This window comes from Penicillium hordei (assembly GCF_028827395.1).
Source record: "Penicillium hordei strain IBT 12815 chromosome Unknown utg000001l_segment0_segment0, whole genome shotgun sequence".
Lineage (NCBI taxonomy): Eukaryota > Fungi > Ascomycota > Eurotiomycetes > Eurotiales > Aspergillaceae > Penicillium > Penicillium hordei.
In genome coordinates this window covers 3,993,099-4,010,362 of record NW_026623142.1, presented here as the reverse complement: position 1 = coordinate 4,010,362, position 17,264 = coordinate 3,993,099, and the positions used below count along the sequence as shown (strand labels likewise).

At 48.9% G+C, this 17,264-nt stretch overlaps 10 protein-coding genes across 10 annotated transcripts; 3 read left to right on the top strand and 7 right to left on the bottom strand.

The window, feature by feature from the left end:
• Positions 1 to 961: 961 nt before the first annotated feature.
• Positions 962 to 1,563, bottom strand: N7537_001515 (uncharacterized protein; the record flags this gene model as incomplete). Its single annotated transcript, XM_056892573.1, has 3 exons — positions 962 to 1,102; positions 1,154 to 1,336; positions 1,483 to 1,563. The coding sequence occupies 3 exons, from the start codon at positions 1,561 to 1,563 to the stop codon at positions 962 to 964; spliced, it is 405 nt and encodes a 134-aa protein (XP_056757568.1).
• A 92-nt stretch (positions 1,564 to 1,655) lies between these two features.
• N7537_001514 (uncharacterized protein) lies at positions 1,656 to 1,997 on the bottom strand (the record flags this gene model as incomplete). The annotated part of the gene is made up of 2 exons (XM_056892572.1): positions 1,656 to 1,818; positions 1,885 to 1,997. The coding sequence occupies 2 exons, from the start codon at positions 1,995 to 1,997 to the stop codon at positions 1,656 to 1,658; spliced, it is 276 nt and encodes a 91-aa protein (XP_056757567.1).
• A 139-nt stretch (positions 1,998 to 2,136) lies between these two features.
• Positions 2,137 to 2,637, top strand: N7537_001513 (uncharacterized protein; the record flags this gene model as incomplete). The annotated part of the gene is made up of 2 exons (XM_056892571.1): positions 2,137 to 2,375; positions 2,505 to 2,637. The coding sequence occupies 2 exons, from the start codon at positions 2,137 to 2,139 to the stop codon at positions 2,635 to 2,637; spliced, it is 372 nt and encodes a 123-aa protein (XP_056757566.1).
• A 486-nt stretch (positions 2,638 to 3,123) lies between these two features.
• Positions 3,124 to 3,401, top strand: N7537_001512 (uncharacterized protein; the record flags this gene model as incomplete). The annotated part of the gene is given in 2 exon segments (XM_056892570.1): positions 3,124 to 3,195; positions 3,207 to 3,401. 2 exon segments carry the CDS (start codon positions 3,124 to 3,126, stop codon positions 3,399 to 3,401), a joined length of 267 nt encoding a protein of 88 aa, XP_056757565.1.
• A 436-nt stretch (positions 3,402 to 3,837) lies between these two features.
• Positions 3,838 to 6,155, bottom strand: N7537_001511 (uncharacterized protein; the record flags this gene model as incomplete). The annotated part of the gene is made up of 3 exons (XM_056892569.1): positions 3,838 to 5,131; positions 5,182 to 5,929; positions 5,984 to 6,155. 3 exons carry the CDS (start codon positions 6,153 to 6,155, stop codon positions 3,838 to 3,840), a joined length of 2,214 nt encoding a protein of 737 aa, XP_056757564.1.
• A 1,259-nt stretch (positions 6,156 to 7,414) lies between these two features.
• Positions 7,415 to 8,117, bottom strand: N7537_001510 (RING finger protein; the record flags this gene model as incomplete). Its single annotated transcript, XM_056892568.1, has 4 exons — positions 7,415 to 7,581; positions 7,630 to 7,746; positions 7,790 to 7,879; positions 7,928 to 8,117. 4 exons carry the CDS (start codon positions 8,115 to 8,117, stop codon positions 7,415 to 7,417), a joined length of 564 nt encoding a protein of 187 aa, XP_056757563.1.
• Positions 8,118 to 10,103: 1,986 nt separating this feature from the next.
• N7537_001509 (translation elongation factor Tu) lies at positions 10,104 to 12,060 on the bottom strand. Its single transcript, XM_056892567.1, has 5 exons — positions 11,803 to 12,060; positions 11,720 to 11,748; positions 11,391 to 11,653; positions 10,645 to 11,330; positions 10,104 to 10,582 (listed from the first exon to the last, which is right to left on the bottom strand). The coding sequence occupies exons 1-5, from the start codon at positions 11,963 to 11,965 to the stop codon at positions 10,401 to 10,403; spliced, it is 1,323 nt and encodes a 440-aa protein (XP_056757562.1). The 5' UTR covers positions 11,966 to 12,060; the 3' UTR covers positions 10,104 to 10,400.
• Positions 12,061 to 12,429: 369 nt separating this feature from the next.
• N7537_001508 (putative translation initiation factor IF3) lies at positions 12,430 to 13,119 on the bottom strand (the record flags this gene model as incomplete). Its single annotated transcript, XM_056892566.1, has 1 exon — positions 12,430 to 13,119. One exon carries the CDS (start codon positions 13,117 to 13,119, stop codon positions 12,430 to 12,432), a length of 690 nt encoding a protein of 229 aa, XP_056757561.1.
• A 994-nt stretch (positions 13,120 to 14,113) lies between these two features.
• N7537_001507 (guanosine diphosphatase) lies at positions 14,114 to 15,901 on the top strand (the record flags this gene model as incomplete). The annotated part of the gene is made up of 3 exons (XM_056892565.1): positions 14,114 to 14,378; positions 14,429 to 15,788; positions 15,844 to 15,901. The coding sequence occupies 3 exons, from the start codon at positions 14,114 to 14,116 to the stop codon at positions 15,899 to 15,901; spliced, it is 1,683 nt and encodes a 560-aa protein (XP_056757560.1).
• A 394-nt stretch (positions 15,902 to 16,295) lies between these two features.
• N7537_001506 (NOPCHAP1/New4 family protein) lies at positions 16,296 to 17,014 on the bottom strand (the record flags this gene model as incomplete). Its single annotated transcript, XM_056892564.1, has 2 exons — positions 16,296 to 16,499; positions 16,556 to 17,014. The coding sequence occupies 2 exons, from the start codon at positions 17,012 to 17,014 to the stop codon at positions 16,296 to 16,298; spliced, it is 663 nt and encodes a 220-aa protein (XP_056757559.1).
• Between the last annotated feature and the right edge of the window lie 250 nt (positions 17,015 to 17,264).

The window sequence follows — 17,264 nt, the reverse complement described above, 5'->3', positions numbered from 1 at the left end:
ATATAGGAAGAACCCAGGGATATATAAGGACCCTCATTCATGTATCTAGTTTAGTTCTTCGTCTTCAATCATACATTGTTACTTGTGTTTACCTTTTGGATTACTGTGACTCTTTACTTGATTATAACTTGACAACACTCACGAGCAGACCAATACCCCGGTATAGATCTACTCGGCGCTCTACCTGGCATCAGTTCCTTGATCGCTCAAAAGGACTTAGGCTACTATAAGGCCCTGCGCGGCATTAGCTCAGTTGAGACCGGATCATTGACGTTGGACCATTCGAGGAGTATTAAGGCAAGTATACCCTGAACCCATCTAACCTAACTGTGACCAGTTAGCTAGTGCGTAACAGATAGCACCTTGTATTATAAGACGGAAGCCCTTTATAAGCTGGTTTAATGTACGATCTGACGGGCTAGGTGGGCTCCGAGATCTTATACGAAGTAAAGCTTTAATTGATAAAGCTTACCGACGTAGTTCTTTCTCTATAAAGGGGGTTTTTAGGGTGAAATGACGGAAAGCTGGTGTACGAACAATGTATGGTATAAATGACCAATGTTGACAACTCTAACTAACTAAAATGACAAAACCCGCTATTTCAACAATCTGTGCGGACCATGATGACTAACTGTAATATGCACTTTTGTATGGTATGCCTGGTACCTAATGTCACATGATGTTTCCGGTATATTACCTGGTTTCTACCATGTATTCGGACTTGGTATTCGACATCGTATACTCCCGATATACTCCCTCTGGAGTAGGTTCCGGAGTAGGTATCACGTGATGAGGCCAGTATCAGCCTTCTGCCAACCATCTTGTCGGATACTAACTTTTTCTTTGTACAACACTATTCCACCTCGGGATTTGAACGTCGGCCAGCTGTTGGTCCGAGGTTGGGATGATGAGCCAAGAAAAGGCTCAACAAAGAGATCTATATAAAAGCCAATAATCTCTCTTAGCTCCAAATAGATTGTACGAAAAGGGGCTGCCTCATCCTCTGGCTGAAGTGGTGGTGGCTTTTCATGGTCAAAGCCAATCCCCAGCAATGCTGTACGGCAGAATTGAAGAGTTTTTGCTGGTAGATACTCATCAATATCTATATTAGTTAGTATTTAGGCTGTACAGAAGATATTTAGAGATTACGTACCGAATCCATGTATAGATTGTCGTTGTACATCCAGAATTTCCTGTTTAATAGGAAGCCCGTAGTCTCGTACACCTTCTTTTGGATGATGATAAAGTATATATGGTTTTCCAGCAATAGAATTTGGCCGATTCCGTTGCTTCCGGATTTGATGGACATTCCAAAGTTCAACATAACCATAGATCTCTGTACGAATCATAGGCATGTAAATACTAAGTAAAGCAATCTGATCAGCAGTACAGCTTTTGCTGAATAGACCTTCATCCTTCAATATACGGAAGTATGTCTATTTTATTAGAAATTGATCCTGTACAAGAAGTATAATAACTTACCCGCCACTTATAGAGAGCAAGGGTCGTACGCCTGCTGAAGCTGTAGATAGATATTCTGGAAACGACCTCTTTCTGAGCCATGATCAGATCGAATCTTTTGTGGCTGTAGCTGTACAGTTTCAACAATGTCTAAAAACTGATTCAAAACACTTAGAGCTGTACGAGCAGTAATATCACAATAAATCCAGATACTTCTGTAGTGCTCTGTTGTATCGTAGCAGCATGGATTTGAGCCGATCATTTTGTCTCCGCAGATCATCAATCAAGGATTTATCTTCGATGCGTAGACGCTGCATCTCACGTAATTCAGCGAGGATATTTGGCAGACTGGGCTCACTAGTCATGGTGAATGCTTGATAACACATAATTAGCACAATTTGGGTGCAACATATATGGTCTTACCTAATGGGTCTCTTCACGCCTAGTAGGTCGCGGGTTGGCTGCTTTTCGAAAACATTGGCGGGTAGTTGGTGTTTTAATAGAGATATATCCCTGTAAGCGCTATTTTCGGACATTGTTTGGGACTCTGATGGAGCCGCCCGGGATAGCCACGGTTATCAGGCTTAGGGCCACGCTGGGAAAGCCATCTGTTAATATAAAAAGCCCCAGGCGTGCCGGGTGATCCAACCAATTTCTATAACCTCGAATACAACGATGGAAGGACAATACGAAGATGCCAGCCAGTTCCTGCCAGGAATCGAGTACCTCCAGCAATATGATCCACTCTGTGATCCTGATATCGACCCTACGCTCCTCCTCTCAGACTCCTCGGACTTGTTGAATTATTTCCCTCCCTTGCCATCCTTGGATGGTTCGACCGGCGAAGCCGAGGCTCACTCCTGTGAGAAAGAATTGGAAGATATGCGGGCCCGAGTTGACGCTTTGGAGAAAGGGTACGTATAATCGTGTTAAGGCTTGCGCTCCACTGGTTCTAAATGACCTGCAGGATAGAAACCTTACAAGGGTATAAACCCCGCATCAACCCACTTTTTCACCACATAGACCAAGCTGAGAGATAGCAGTACATTGGACTATCTACGGACATACCTAGCCAGCATGCATCCCTGGATGCTGGAAGTGACGGAAGCATTGGATAAACTCGGGCAGGCACCTCAATCTGCAACGGAGTTGGAGTTTCCCGAGAAGGATATCTAAGTGAACTGGCAGAGCGATCAGGTTTTGCAAACCTCCAAATTTTTCTCTTTCGCTTTCGTACTTGTTCTTGTTTCGTCTTTTCTTTTACCTCCGGTATTTTCAAATAGTTCATGTGTTATCTATGCTATCCATCTACTTAGGCAGCTGCTGTCAGAATGTTGATATTAACATGCGACGTTCATTATATTTGGGTTCAGACTAATGCACAATGAAGCACCGGCCACACCACAGCGCTTACACCAGCCGCGAGGCCGAACAGGATGGCTGTTCCTCCGAGATGCTCGCTTGTCATTGGCTGTCTTGGAGCTCGTATGACTCGTGTCTTGTAAGAATGCAACCACGTCTCCCCACAATTAGACCCATATAGTTCGTATGGTGTTGCCGCCAACACTCAAACCCTTGTTGCATGTCGGAGAGAGACCGATGGGTAATTGATATACTTTCTATGACACCCAGCTGTGGGCAGGGACATGCAGACATTCCAACATGAAGCTCAACCTACTCATCATGTGCCTGGCCTCTGTGTCCGACATAGTCCACTTGGGTGATCTAACCATAGTAAGTTCCAGGATCTTCAACTTACACGCCATGCCGGGGCTCTAACATATTTTAAGACAAATGTGTCCTGCAAGCCAGACGAATACGGTGGTGTTCGGAAGTCTGATCTTAAGAGGCCAATCAACTACCTTGAAAGAAGCTCCTTCATACTTGATTTCAAAAATGGTTGCTCTGTCGTGGCTGCGTGGAAGGCTTCTATGCCATGAGGTAAGAAGTAAGAATCCGGCACCAAAATCTTGTCCAGCTTGCTAAGCGATGTATAGGAAGCAGACAGGATTGCTATGTCGTCCCAAGAGGTCGGGAGATTAGCTCACGAGGCAAACCATGCATGCCGGTCCGAGGCCTGTTTTGCACTTGTCATGACAGCCCAGAACATAACGGTACGATTGCAAAAGCCGACTTGATCAACTCAGGTCATGTGCAGGAATAGACTGCAACCTCTGGTAATATGTACATAGCACAGCGGCGATAGGGAAGAGCAGAAACTAATTCCGATACGCCTGGAAAGGATAAAGGTCTGTAGCAATAATCAAACTGTCGAACACTGCGCCGGTTGAACGATCAGAATATCCGAAACCCGCCATATAATCATTCGATTGTGATCACCATAACCCCTGTCTAGGTATTTCAAGGCCATCAAGATCAATTCAATCTCTCCTCAATATATGCTGGAAGCGGTCTCTTGTCAGGAAGGACATATCCAACTGCCGCGTCTTTGCTCTTCCACATCTCATCCGAGTAATATGTTGCCCACAAACGTTCCCAGCAGAGTTCCATACTGGCAGAAAGAAAATGAGAAAACAAGCGTGTCTCTGCTGCTTCCATTTCTGTCTCTTCCACCATACCGCGGTATCCATCTACGTTCTTCCGAAACGCTGCATCCGTCCTAGCGAATGCTGCCAGGATCATCCGAGCCCAGAAGACCGCGCACGTATACTGGCCTTTACGGTGGAGAAACGACATCTCTTCCCATACCGCCTGAGAGACTAGCTTTCCACTGGTGCTGGTTGAGTCTGTCAGGATCAGTCGATTGAATACATACCGCAAGAGCGCTGCGTGACTATCCATTGTTCCATCATATTCGTCGTGTTTCCCGTCCGTGACCGTGGTTGACTTGACGGCCCACCGCACCCTTAGGAATAGCTCCTCGGCACTGGGCCGGCCATCCATGAAGTATGTGATTTCGTCAGGGCCTGCATACTTCTCATCCAAGCGCGACGCAATCGCTTTGTCCATCTGAGCTTGAGACGGAGGCGGGAAAAAGTTAGGAAGGTTTTTCTTGCGTGGAAGCACTGTCCTCATCCTCGCCTCCACGGAGTTCCACTGCTGGGGTGTATAGTATTCTGTCCACAGGTCCTCCGCACCGACTAAATCTGGAAAGAGGGTACCAAAGCTTTCAAAGCTCAGCTTGGTAATGTCCACTGATACAGCAGGCGGGATAGACGCAACCGCAACGTGCATCATTTGGATCCAAAAATACGCTTGGGTCAAAGAGTAAGGTTCATTACTTCCGATTGACTGGGATTGGGCACGCAGTTGGGTCAGATACGACTGGATGATGGGGAGAGTGTCATTAATGATCGTGGCGCGCCGCTGGTCGGTAGACTTGACAGTTTTCACGATCCCATATGCGAACCGTTGATAGATTTGGATGTTAGTCCGAGGAGCCTGGGCCTTCTTCTTCGGCTTGTTCGGTTGAGACGAAGGGGTATACCGGGCTAGTGATTTCAGGTCCGGCAATACCCAGGCTTCTCTAGCCTCGTGGCCGAAGAGGATTTCTTTCGTCCAGTATTGGTCCCACCCCTGGCCGTCCATGAGTTCGGGGCATTGCCGCAAGAATTCAGTGAAAGAGTTATAAGAAGGCAAGACGCCGGTCTTTTGGCGGGCAACTAACATCTGAACGTGAATTTGATGCATCCAGAATATTGTGAGGGTTCTAGACACCGTCAGAATTGACCAGATGTCGTTTCTCTGGGCGCTACTTACCGGTGGAACGTATTGCGGAACTTGCCCGGGCTAGCACGCAACATGGCATCCAGGCGCCGCAGGAACAGCTCCGCTGCAGCAAAGACGACGTCTTCTTCCATGATGGATTCCATCAAACAAAGGAACCCAGCCCGTAGATGACACATATGATCCCAAGTCGATAATGTCCCAGCGATCATCTGCTTAACGAACTGATCAGGGGGCAGCTGATGGACTGATTCTTTGGATCGGTCCTCGATCCTCCGCAAGAGCTCTTGCTTGGAAGGTTTGGGAATACTCGAATTCGGTAGCACGACCTTCGTGGCCGGTTCCTCCCGCAAATGGGGTTTATTTGTTTTCGCAACGTGAATCAGGCGTGACAATAAAATGTCCAACTGCTCACCGGTCGCGGCATTGAATCTGTCGAGGTCGTCGTACACTGCGCATGTCGGTCCGTACAGGCCGGAACCTTGGCGCGAGCGGATTCTGTCATTGACCATCTTTTTCAACGCCGTGGCATCCACCTGGCTGTTTTGGACTTTGTGGTTGAATATGACCGCAAAGTGCTTTGCCTCCTCGGTTCTATTTATCACATGATCGAGATCATACTTGACGTAGTCGTATTGATCCGATGCGTCGATGATAAACAAGCAGATCACTTCAGAGTGGACTACATGCTCAAACACCGATAAAGGAAGCGAAGAACACCCTCCCGCCCACTCCCAGATCTCAAAATCCACACCTTCTGATGGGACATGAAGATTTTCTACTACTGTGTCGTTAGCAGCGCACAGTTTGATGTGGGTGCAGATATGTTACTCACAATTGAAGCCAATCGTCGGGACTGTGGTGACCTGCCTACCCTCGATGAGTCGGTATAGGAGGGTAGTCTTTCCAGCTCCACCGGATCCAAATAGACAAACTCGAACAGATGGAGACTCGTTCTTCCATAATCGGCGCATATAGGCCCCAGCCGATGACATCAAACCCGCCATGGTGCTGCACAATATTGATTAATTGGCAAACTTGAAGTGCAGAACTATGTATCCATTGGTCATCACTGACTGTGCTGCTTCGAGTCTTAAGTAAGAGGGAGCAAATCTGGCTGCCTGGGGAGGTGTTCTGTGTCGCTCGCGATAATCTGTCTTTTTGGGTTTGAACATGTGTCAATATTGAATGATACCGCTAATCCACATTCGGTATCTAGAACGCAAATTTGCATTCTAGAGACGTACGGATTACAGCGCTAGTGACCATAGAGTTCAAACTTTTGATTACGCTCCCCTAAAGCCCAGCACTACCATCAGGTCTCTTTCCCCAGTAGGAAAATGCTGTGGCAGATGCATTGGTGGGTTACCTCCGGCGGCAGACCGCACAAAGCCCAGAAGTTCATGAGAAGAACTCCGGTCATCTTAAAGAGTTAAGGGATCATCAGAACGGCGAACTGCGCTAGCCAATCAGGATATCGCTGACTTTTAATTATAAAGAACTCGTCGAATGAAAATGACCGCTAACTACAAAAAGTGTGACCACACTAGATGCGTCCGGCACAGTGTGATCTCATGGTATGCTGGATTCTGACAGAACTACTGGGTAGAATGATCAAGCTAATGTATTCCTAGCAAAACACGTAGTAGTTACTAAGAATCAATATTACTAAGTAAAAGGACTAGGTTTGGATTAGGACGCGGCATTGATTAGCTGTAGTAAACCTAGCCTGGAGGGTTTGATTCATACAAATGCAGAGGGATGTTAGATTAATTCTGATATGTGTAAATACTACAATATGCATTATTCTCTGCTATTTGAAGCCTTGATTCAGGGCCTCGTCTCGACCAACAGTGGTACAGGTGGTAAGCGGCAATTTTTTTTAACTCGTCCAGCCAAGGTCAATCACACCAATGATGCGAAGAGGGCCAGCGGCTACACCCCGAGTGGCTAACCCCTGGCACTCATGGCTTTCCACGTGGCCTAAGAATACACAGGCCGGCGTAGCCCACAGGAAGAATTATCACCCACGGCGAGCAACTCCCCGTAGTATTAGAGCATGCGTTTGACCAGAATCAAAGCATCGTCATTCTAATCCCCTGCACCATGTAGTCGTCAATGAAGCAATGCGACCTTCCAGGTTCCTGGCAACGGCAACACAATAGGAAATGGGAGCCTTCGAGATGAGCACGATCGTCGGGGTCCGTGTACTGGCCAGGAAGCACCTTCCTGCAGGCAAAACAAGATGGCTTGCATCGTCGGCTTGTCAGATACTCGTGCGCCAATTCTTGGCTTCCTCTCGCTTTCGCGAGGACAGAGTTGTGGAAGAATAGTTAAAGCAATCGTAGCAGTAAGTGTGGCCACAGCCAAGTGCCAGATCGACGACCTTACTATAACATATTTTGCACTCATAGTATGCTTCCAGGGTCCGACCTGTGCTTTCTTAGTTATGCAATACTCTAAAGGCAATCCGTTTCTCACCGTCCGGTGCAAGATCAGTCCGGGCTGGGCTTGCTGGTAAGCTGGCAATGAGCTCAGTCGCATCACTCGTCCCCACAGAGACCGCATCGATCTCAATCGGGTTCTCTGGCCCGCCCACTATCAGTTCATCGTCTCCAGCAGGAGTACCACTGCTACAGACCGATACTGTCACCGGGACGGTGCAAATCATGGGAATAAACACTGGCGCTGGCCTCCGTGTCACTGAGAGCTTCGACATCGATCGGGTTCTCTGAAAATTGTCAGGGTATACGATAAAGAACGCGAAGCTGCCGCTTACGAATGCTTGACCCAGGAAGGGGGTATGGCAAAGTTGACAAGCCGCCGATGTCCTCAGAGACTTGACGGTAATCATGGAACGGAACCCGAGCTTCGGACGGAACCTGAACTTCCACCAAGACAGGATTGTTAAAATTGAATGATTGGGACTGGGGCGTGAGCTGAACAAAGAGAGGAATGAAGAGAGGCATGATGATGGTATGAGAATGAGAGACCCCTGGGCTTGACCGACGTATGTTGAGATGGATTGGAAGCTGACCGCAGCCTGGGTCATTGAAGGGATATTTATACTCGCCATTGCCAGCACCCTGTCCGAGGCTGAACCAATATCCATGTCGGCTTAGCCTCACTTGAAGCATACCATGGCATCAGAGTATGCCTGACAGGATCAATCGGTTGTTGTACACCAATTGATCAGGGCTGGCATATGCCACTCGGAACAGTGCTCTGGCGAGCCGACAGAGCTGAGCGATGAGTGCTGCCTTGTTCTATAAATGGGATGCCCTTCAGTCTCGGAAGATGCTCATATCCAACAATCCAGAGACCAGCAGCCTGACTGGAGATGCGCCGGACACCAATCAGTCTTACAAGCATGCCAAAATGCTCTGCAAGCGATCGACGAGGACACAAGGTGTATCACCCATCGCAATAGCGCACAGCGGCACGAGCCGATCAACCAAAGGTATACGCGTACCACCGAGATACCGGTATAGGATGCATAAACCCTTGCCTCATGGAGTCTGGCTGAGACACTTGGCTCCGCATGATGCAACTGCCTGCATCACCAGCATGGCCCATTGGAAAGAATGTCGATATGCGTTGCCTTCTCAGTCTCACTTAACGCCCACCCCAAATATTGATCAGCGGTATCGAACTCATGTGTTTCCCTTTCTATACATGAAGCCCGAGACGACCGTCATGCCACATCCTTAGACGGACTAAACAGTTCCCTCGTCCAAAGGTCTCCGCGCCTTGTATACACGCAGGGTGTAGAAAAGGTTCCTGCTTGGATCCAGAGCTTCTGCCACCGCAGCAGTTGTAAGCGACCGGATATCGTCATATGACCAGCCATACACACGGCTGAACGGCGCCATACAGAGGGGCAGGATGCTCTCGGCAAAGGCTGTTCTGTACCATTGGATGGATGTCTTATCGTCGATGGGCAGCAACCTCCAAGGGTTCAGGGGTAGCACAAATTCTTCACAGCTGGTCTGGTGGAACCCCGCATCCCCCAGCCACCGCCGTACTTGTCCTGGGAGATACTCGATCGCTTTATATTTGGGACTTTAAGCTCGAGCCGCTCTAAATTAGAAGACGGAAGGAAGATATCATGAAACGGATAGAGTTCGCCGCTCTTTCCTACGCCCCTTCGTCATAATGTATTTTCTTGATAAGGTATAGTGCTCCGGAAAATAAGGGTAGCAGCAATGCTATCAACGAACTAACTATCATAGTATAAACGACCCTATAGGGGCTAATCCCTTCTAGGTATAGTCTGAGGTGGGCTGAGTGCATCAGTGTTACTTACTGATTGGACACTGAGCATCACTAAGTAATCAGAGAGCATCTAATGAGCACTCACTGAGCATCAGTCATCCTGCACGTGACTGATCTGAGTATGATCACTGATCTGAGCCCGTGCTGACATCTACTCAGTGAGCCTGAGCCTGAGCACCCTCATAAAAGCGGCGGCAGCTCAAATAGGAAAGCCCCACCCGCCAGGGAATATCCGGTACGTATAGTTATATACATGCTTGCTTTCTTTGTTTGCTTCTTTCTTTGTTCTACAGATTGCTACTAGTCCTAATGGGGAAAGAGAGTATGTTTGTTACTATTACGGTTTTATCACGTGAGCAGCTCACGAGTCTGAGCCTGGACTGAAATTTATTCAGTGAGCCTGACCCTAAGCGCCCTCGTAAAAGCGGCGGCAGCTAAGATAGGAAAGCCCCACCCAGCAGAGGAAATATGTTACATACAGTGACATGTAACAGAGCTCAACCCGTTTACGCCACCCTATACTAAACAATAATAATATGTCGTACTACGGCATAGAAGCGGAGGAAGTTGCGTGAACCAGGCGTTGATATAATTCGATTAGGTACGTATGTACCTAACTTCTATATTCATTCTTCTTATGGAATAGACAACCGAAGGCCGGGGAGCGAAATCTCGCCTGCACATTGACTTGAACTTGGACTGAAATTATATATGAGCCTAGGAAGAATTTGGTCTGAATACATTTTCACGGGAGTGGAGAAATGAAGGAAAAGCTGACTACATCTCCAAGACAGTAGAGGTACATGAACAAGATTCAAGCGAAAACTCCGGATTACCCCCGGATCCCTCGTGCTGATCGATGATTCCCGCGCTGTGGAATAAAAGGTGCCAAAACAAAACAAAATGTTAAAGAAAAGGGGTTCATAATACAAGGGTCAGACAGTTCGTCTGCCTGGCCGTGGGTGTGAGCGGACCATTTACTCGACGACACGGGTAATCAGACCAGTGGCGACGGTGCGGCCACCCTCACGGATGTTGAAGCGCTGACCGGGCTCGGCAGCAACAGGGTGGTGGGTCTTGAGGATCATCTCAACGTTGTCACCAGGTTGGACACGTCTGGCCATGTCACCGTCGGGGAAGCTCAGATCACCAGCCTCATCTGGAGCATAGTTAGCATCCATTATATTTATTTGACATTAGATCAGTGGAAATTGAACCTACCAGCAGTACGGATGTAGACCTGGGGGCGGTAGTTGGCACCGAAACCAGTACGGCGACCACCTTCAGCCTCGGTCAAAACGTACATGGACACGAGGAACTTGTTGTTGGCCTTGGTGCTGTTAGGGGCAGCAACGACCATGCCGCGGCGGATGTCTTCACGGCGGATACCACGGAGCAGGAGACCGGAGTTGTCACCAGCACGGGACTCATCACAGGACTTTTTGAAGGTTTCGATATCGGTAACCTTAGTCTTGATGGGGTTGCCAGAGTCGGTGGCACCGACAATTTCAACCTCAGTATCCTTCTTCAGGAGACCACGCTCGACACGGCCAGAGACAACAGTACCACGGCCAGGGATAGAGAAGACTTCCTCAACCGACATGAGGAAAGGCTTATCCATATCACGCTCGGGGGTGGGAATCCAGGTGTCGACGGCCTTCATGAGCTTCTCAATCTGCTCAGTACCAATGTCGGGGCGGCGTCCCTCAAGAGCGCAGAGGGCAGAGCCGAAGACGATAGGAGTCTCCTCGCCCTCGAATCCGTAAGAGGAGAGCAGCTCACGCATCTCAAGCTCGACGAGCTCAAGCATCTCAGGGTCCTCGACAGCGTCGACCTTGTTAACGAACACAACAATCTTCTGAACACCAACCTGACGGGCAAGCAGCAAGTGCTCACGGGTCTGGGGCCTGTTGTGTGATTTGCGTCAGCACACTCTTCAAACTAGCTTTCTCGACTGGGGGCCATACATCTGACCATCGGAGGCAGCAACGACAACAATAGCACCATCCATGTTGGCAGCACCAGTAATCATGTTCTTAATGTAATCGGCGTGACCGGGGCAGTCGACGTGGGCGTAGTGACGGTCCTCAGTTGCGAACTCAATGTGGGCAGTCGAGATGGTAATACCACGCTTGCGCTCCTCAGGGGCCTTGTCAATGGAGGCATAGTCGAGGAAGTTGGCAAGACCCTTAGAGGCCTGGTACTTGGTGATGGCGGCAGTTAGGGTAGTCTATGGACGGACAGGTTAAATTTCATGTTCGGATGGCGAAGTCGGAACAAGTCGCGAATAGCTTACCTTGCCGTGATCGACGTGACCAATGGTGCCTGGAATAACCTTTTAGCACGGAGATGGATTACGCGCCAGCGTCAGGGCCTTACCAATGTTCACGTGGGGCTTGGTACGCTCGAAAGCAGTAGCCAATCCACGACCGGCCACCTTGTTGCTGAAGACATGGTGGACGGGATTGACGGTAGTCGGACGCAGCAGGGAGGACCGGCTAGTGCGCGCCAGAAGGTTCAATGAACGGGAGATGGTTGACATCTTGGTTCAATCGAAACAAAAACGATGGAACAAGAACAAAAAGGAGAGATTAAAGAGATGAAGTAAGGATGGGAGAGAAGAAGCCCAGATCAACACCAAATTTTCTAGTAAGATGGCTTCCGGGATGGATGGATCCTCAGGGCGGCTTAGTCATCGACCAATCACAGGCCTCGAATTGCGGACAGAGTCGGTGTTGAACATGGGGATAATGAACCATCAATTTCATGCATATTTTTCTGACGACTTGTGTGACTTGGCTCGATGTGAAGGATCCCAACTCTTTTAGCTCTCCAGGGCTACTTGTGAGGTAGTATGTACGAGTGACATCGGCTATCATGATATACAGATCCAAGACAATTCAAATTCTTGGATAGTGTTAACAGTAATAACAAACAGCACTACACAACCGACGCCATGTTGTACTGCTCAATGCCATATAATATACACGTGACCAGTCATCTCCTCTAGGTATTCTTCTGTGCAGTAATCTTGACTTGCTTCCCCGGTTCTCCCTCCATTGCCTTGGTCTGAGTTCCACCGGCCTCTCTGATTGTATCCAAAACACTCTGCATGACCTGTTTGATCTCATCCACTGTAGGATTACGCTTGCGCTTTTTGGTGGTCAATAGAATTTCCACCCTACGGCCTTTCTCCAAAAAGGTCGAGAGTTGCTTCAGGCGGTGCGACAGGTCATGGGCATCGATTGCCCAGTTCAGCTCAATTTGTTTGAATATAACCTTGGATGCGCGAGCTGACTTTGCTTTGGCCTTTTCATATGCTCGCACTTCTTTCTTATTGTAGACCTTGCAAACCGGCGGGTTCTCACGGTCTCCTTCTTGCACCTGAAGAAGGAAGAACTCGGTGTGGTCAAAGCTTTCCAGGACATCCTCAAGTCTGGTCGGAGGGTCGAGGTCCCCTTCATCGTTCACAACCTGGACAAATGACGCACGGATAGCTTCGTTCATCGGGGGCTTTTCAACGGGTGGTCGGTGTCCTCGAAACTTTAGGCAGCGGGATTGTTGGAAAAATCGAGCCTGGGGAACATTCTGAAGAGGCCTGAATGCAAGAATGCCGACTCTGGAGGAGCGAAAGGGTGCGATGAAGATCTGGCGTAGGGCCTGGGCGGATGATATGAGACCGCGTGTATGGTTCATATTGTCGGCTGGTAGCGGGGAACGTAGCAGGAGCCGTGGAGAGGTGACAAGCTCGCCAGCGAGGAAAAATATAGTTGTTTGCAACGACAAAACACAGAGGGGGCTAATTATTGAACAGTCGACGGACTGCTAAATATGGGGAAGTCAAATACGATAGAATGCAAACATGACAAACATTAGCAAACCATCTGGCATTTGGCCGCCCTCGGGGGATTACCCAGGTTAGATGCTTCCGGCCATGATGATGATGATGATGCTTATGTTCGAATAGGGATATTGCACAGCGAGGACATCCGGCATCCGGCGCATAATCTAAAATAGCTGCCTTCCAAGGCTAGTGCATGGAAAATGGAGGTTTCTTCCCCAGTCTTGGAGTCGGGACATAGTGGGCAGTACATGCTAATAGCTGTACTCTCTGTACTCCGTAGGAAGGTGAGTGAGTACACACTGATCTTGCTTTTGTGTTATTTCGTGTATATAACACTTGATTCTTCAGGTCTACCTACGTGCTCCGTACTTTGCACTGCTAACTTGGTTGGATTGCCAAGTCTACTTGCTCTAACTTCTCACGTAGAGGCCATGAACTTTTCTATTTTTCTTTATTTTAAGTGGCAAAAGCCCACTTTACTCATTTTAGAAAAGAAATATGTTTCGATCTTATGTATATCATTCGTACTGTGCATAACCCTTGGAAGTTCTCCGTTTGCGAGTATGTACTTGTACTCCGTACTAGTTATGTACCCCCATGCATTCAACGCCACCTGCGCCACAATCAAGAAACCCTGAATCTCCTTTCTCTCCTGACAATTTCCTCTCTTTACATCCATCCACTTTTTTTCTTCCCCGACTGGCTTGGTGTTTTTGGAGGATATCGGCTCAATGGTTGCTTGTCTGTTTCTTTCTTCCTCTTAACCCCATACGATCGTTCAACCATTATTGCGCCAGCGACAAACGCCACCTGTCACTGCACCCTTACAATTCGACGACTGCTCGAATGTCGACTGGAGTCGACAACCACAACCATAATAGCAAATCTGACTACATATATTCGGCCACCCGCCACCGCTCCATCTCCCGCAGCGACGCATCTGCTACCTCGCAGTTTATTGAGTTCGGTCAACCCCCCGACAAACAACCCGTCAACATGGCACAGACTCAGAGATCTCGGTACTTAAAGACCGGGGCAATCATTGCCTTCATCTTTATGGTCTTGGTGTGGCTCTCCCCATCCCAGCCAAGCGCTTCAAATCTTACCAACGGTTGGTGTTCCCCTTGCGCGCTGCCGTTCGCAGAACTGATTATTTGGCAGAGCAACCGCCTTCAAGTAGTGGCGCGTCCACTTCGAGAGTATGCACTAAGCCATTTGATTCGTCCAAACCTCTTATTCAGTACGCTCTTATGATCGACGCCGGCAGCACTGGGTCCCGGATTCATGTATACCGATTCAACAACTGCGGCCCTACCCCAGAACTTGAGAACGAGGTGTTCGAACAAACGAAAAAGAAGGAGGGGGGCTCTGGTCTCAGCTCTTTTAGAGAGGATGCTGAGGGTGCAGCTCTGAGTCTGGACCCTCTTATGGATGTTGCAGTGAAGTCGGTTCCCGAGGAGTACAGGTCCTGCTCTCCGGTTGCCGTCAAGGCCACCGCCGGACTTCGTCTTCTAGGTCCTGAAATGAGCGACAAGATTTTGGAAGCCGTTCGACACCGCCTGGAGACCGCCTACCCCTTCCCTGTTGTCTCCAAGGAGAAGGGCGGTGTTCAGATCATGGATGGTTCAGACGAAGGTGTCTACGCTTGGATTACGACCAACTACCTGTTGGGCAAGATTGGTGGCCCGGATGAGACTCCCACGGCTGCTGTCTTTGATCTGGGTGGCGGTTCCACACAAATTGTCTTCCAGCCTACCTTTGAGCAGAGCAAGGCTGGTGGTATGCCGGAGCACCTCGCCGCCGGTGACCACAAATATGACCTCAAGTTCGGTGGCCGTCAATTCGAGCTGTACCAGCACTCTCATCTAGGATACGGTCTGATGTCTGCCCGCGAGGCTATGAATACCGTGGTCGTGGAGGCGATGCTAGCTCAGAGTCCCAAGGATCTGTCCTGGGTTCAGCAGCCTATCTCTAACCCGTGCATTGGCCCTGGAATGCAGAAAGATGTTACACTCAAATTCCCCGCTGAGCATCCCCTGGGGCCTAAAGTCCAAGTGACCATGGTCGGCCCGAAGGACAAGTCCATGGCCCCCCAGTGCCGTGCTATCGCCGAGAAGATCCTGAAGAAGAACGGCGACTGCAAGCTTGCACCCTGCTCTTTCAACGGAGTGCACCAGCCCTCTCTCGCGAAGACTTTCGCACGAGAGGACGTGTACATCTTCTCTTATTTCTTCGACCGCACGGCTCCTCTTGGCATGCCGGAATCTTTCACTCTGGATGAGCTTAACCAGCTGACCTCCACCGTTTGTGCTGGCGAGAGCGAATGGAAGGGCTTCGAGAGTGTTAAGTTCGAAAACGAGGATAATGCACTCGTGCAACTTCGGGATCGTCCGGATTGGTGTATGGATCTCAGCTTTATGATGGGTTTGCTCCACACTGGTTACGAAATGCCCTTGACCCGCGAGGTCAAGATCGCCAAGAAGATCAAGAACAACGAGCTGGGCTGGTGTCTTGGTGCGAGGTTAGTTCACTCCTCATTCATTTATTTTTCTAATCAGTATACTGACCTGCTACAGCTTGCCTCTTTTGAGCCAGGAGTCCGGCTGGACTTGCCGCATCAAGGAAGTGGTTTAGAAATGAGACGGCGAAACGGTGAAACGCAAAATTATCGCTTTTTTAATAATGTCATTCAGTCACAGTGCATGATGGGTTCATGCATATATAGAGATCCGCGGATATGCTCGTGCTTTGTTTTACTATTTTATTTCCATCCATATCCGTTATCTAGACTTGATTTCTGATGAGTTGCATACATAGGGAATGAATGTATGACTGTCTTTGTGCATGCGATTGGTTTGGAGCCACTTCTGTAGAGGGGTAAAAAAGCAAAGCATTAGACGCTAAATGATAAAACGGAGCCCACGATATGCAAATGTCAAGCCAGTAGATCGCCATTGGATCAAGACAACATATCTCAACCAAACAAAATGTCATAAATAATGCAACCCACCGAATAAACAAGTGTCTACTAAGCCATCTCCTCGATAGACGGCTTATCCGTATTCGACTTTGTACTCTTACCTCCCATAAGCTTCCCAATGATATCCGAGTCGTTCATCTCCTGGGGGGTCTTCCCAGCTCCAGTGGCACCCTCAGACTCTTCGTCGTCACTCTCCTCGCCGCTTGAAGAATCACCATCGCGCTTTTCTTCCAAAACCCCAAGACCAAGGTCCTAAAATTCGTTAGCAAACTCCCATCCCGATCATCAAGCACCATCAACAAACTTACCATCTCAATATACTGCTCTCCATTCTCGTCTGCATTGTCGAGAACAAGCTCCCCAGCTTTCCCAGCTTCAATCTGCCTCTGCAAATCCTCATTTGCATCCTTCATCTTTGGTAAAAAAGCGTTGAGCCGCGACAGAATTCCTGAATCGCCTTTCATACGATGTATGCGGGGTTTCGGGCGGCCGGCGATGTGAGGTAGCGAGGAGGGTGACTCAGGGACATGTGTGTGGGTGGTAGACACTCCGGTGCTATTCATTTCTTGGTCGGAGTGTTGTTCGTCTTCCCTTTCGCTCTCGCTGTCATCCTCCGAGGATGAGCCTGAGGAGGAGGTTGGGTCGGAGTCGGATAATTGAACAGAGTTGGGGCGCTGTGGACGGGGCGCAGTGCGGTCTGTTAGGTTTGTAGTTTGTGGGGAGAGATTGCTCGCAGCAGGCTCAGATCTTGTCGCTGCTTTTGGCATATTTGTGGTGTTTGGTGGTATGCGGTTTGCTGGGAGTCGCAGAGATTTCTGGGAGGTTGCGATGCGCTGGTGAAGGGCTGGAAGGGTGGAGGGCTGGAGGGCGTGCTGACAATATATTTCGAGATTTTTTATATGGCTAGATGTGATCTTAGTGCCCGAGTTTTGTCTGTGTTACTGGAAAGATGGAAGTTGGCGAGCCTGTCCGGCATTTTCAACTTTTTTGGGCGGAGAACTGATAACGGATAAGCTT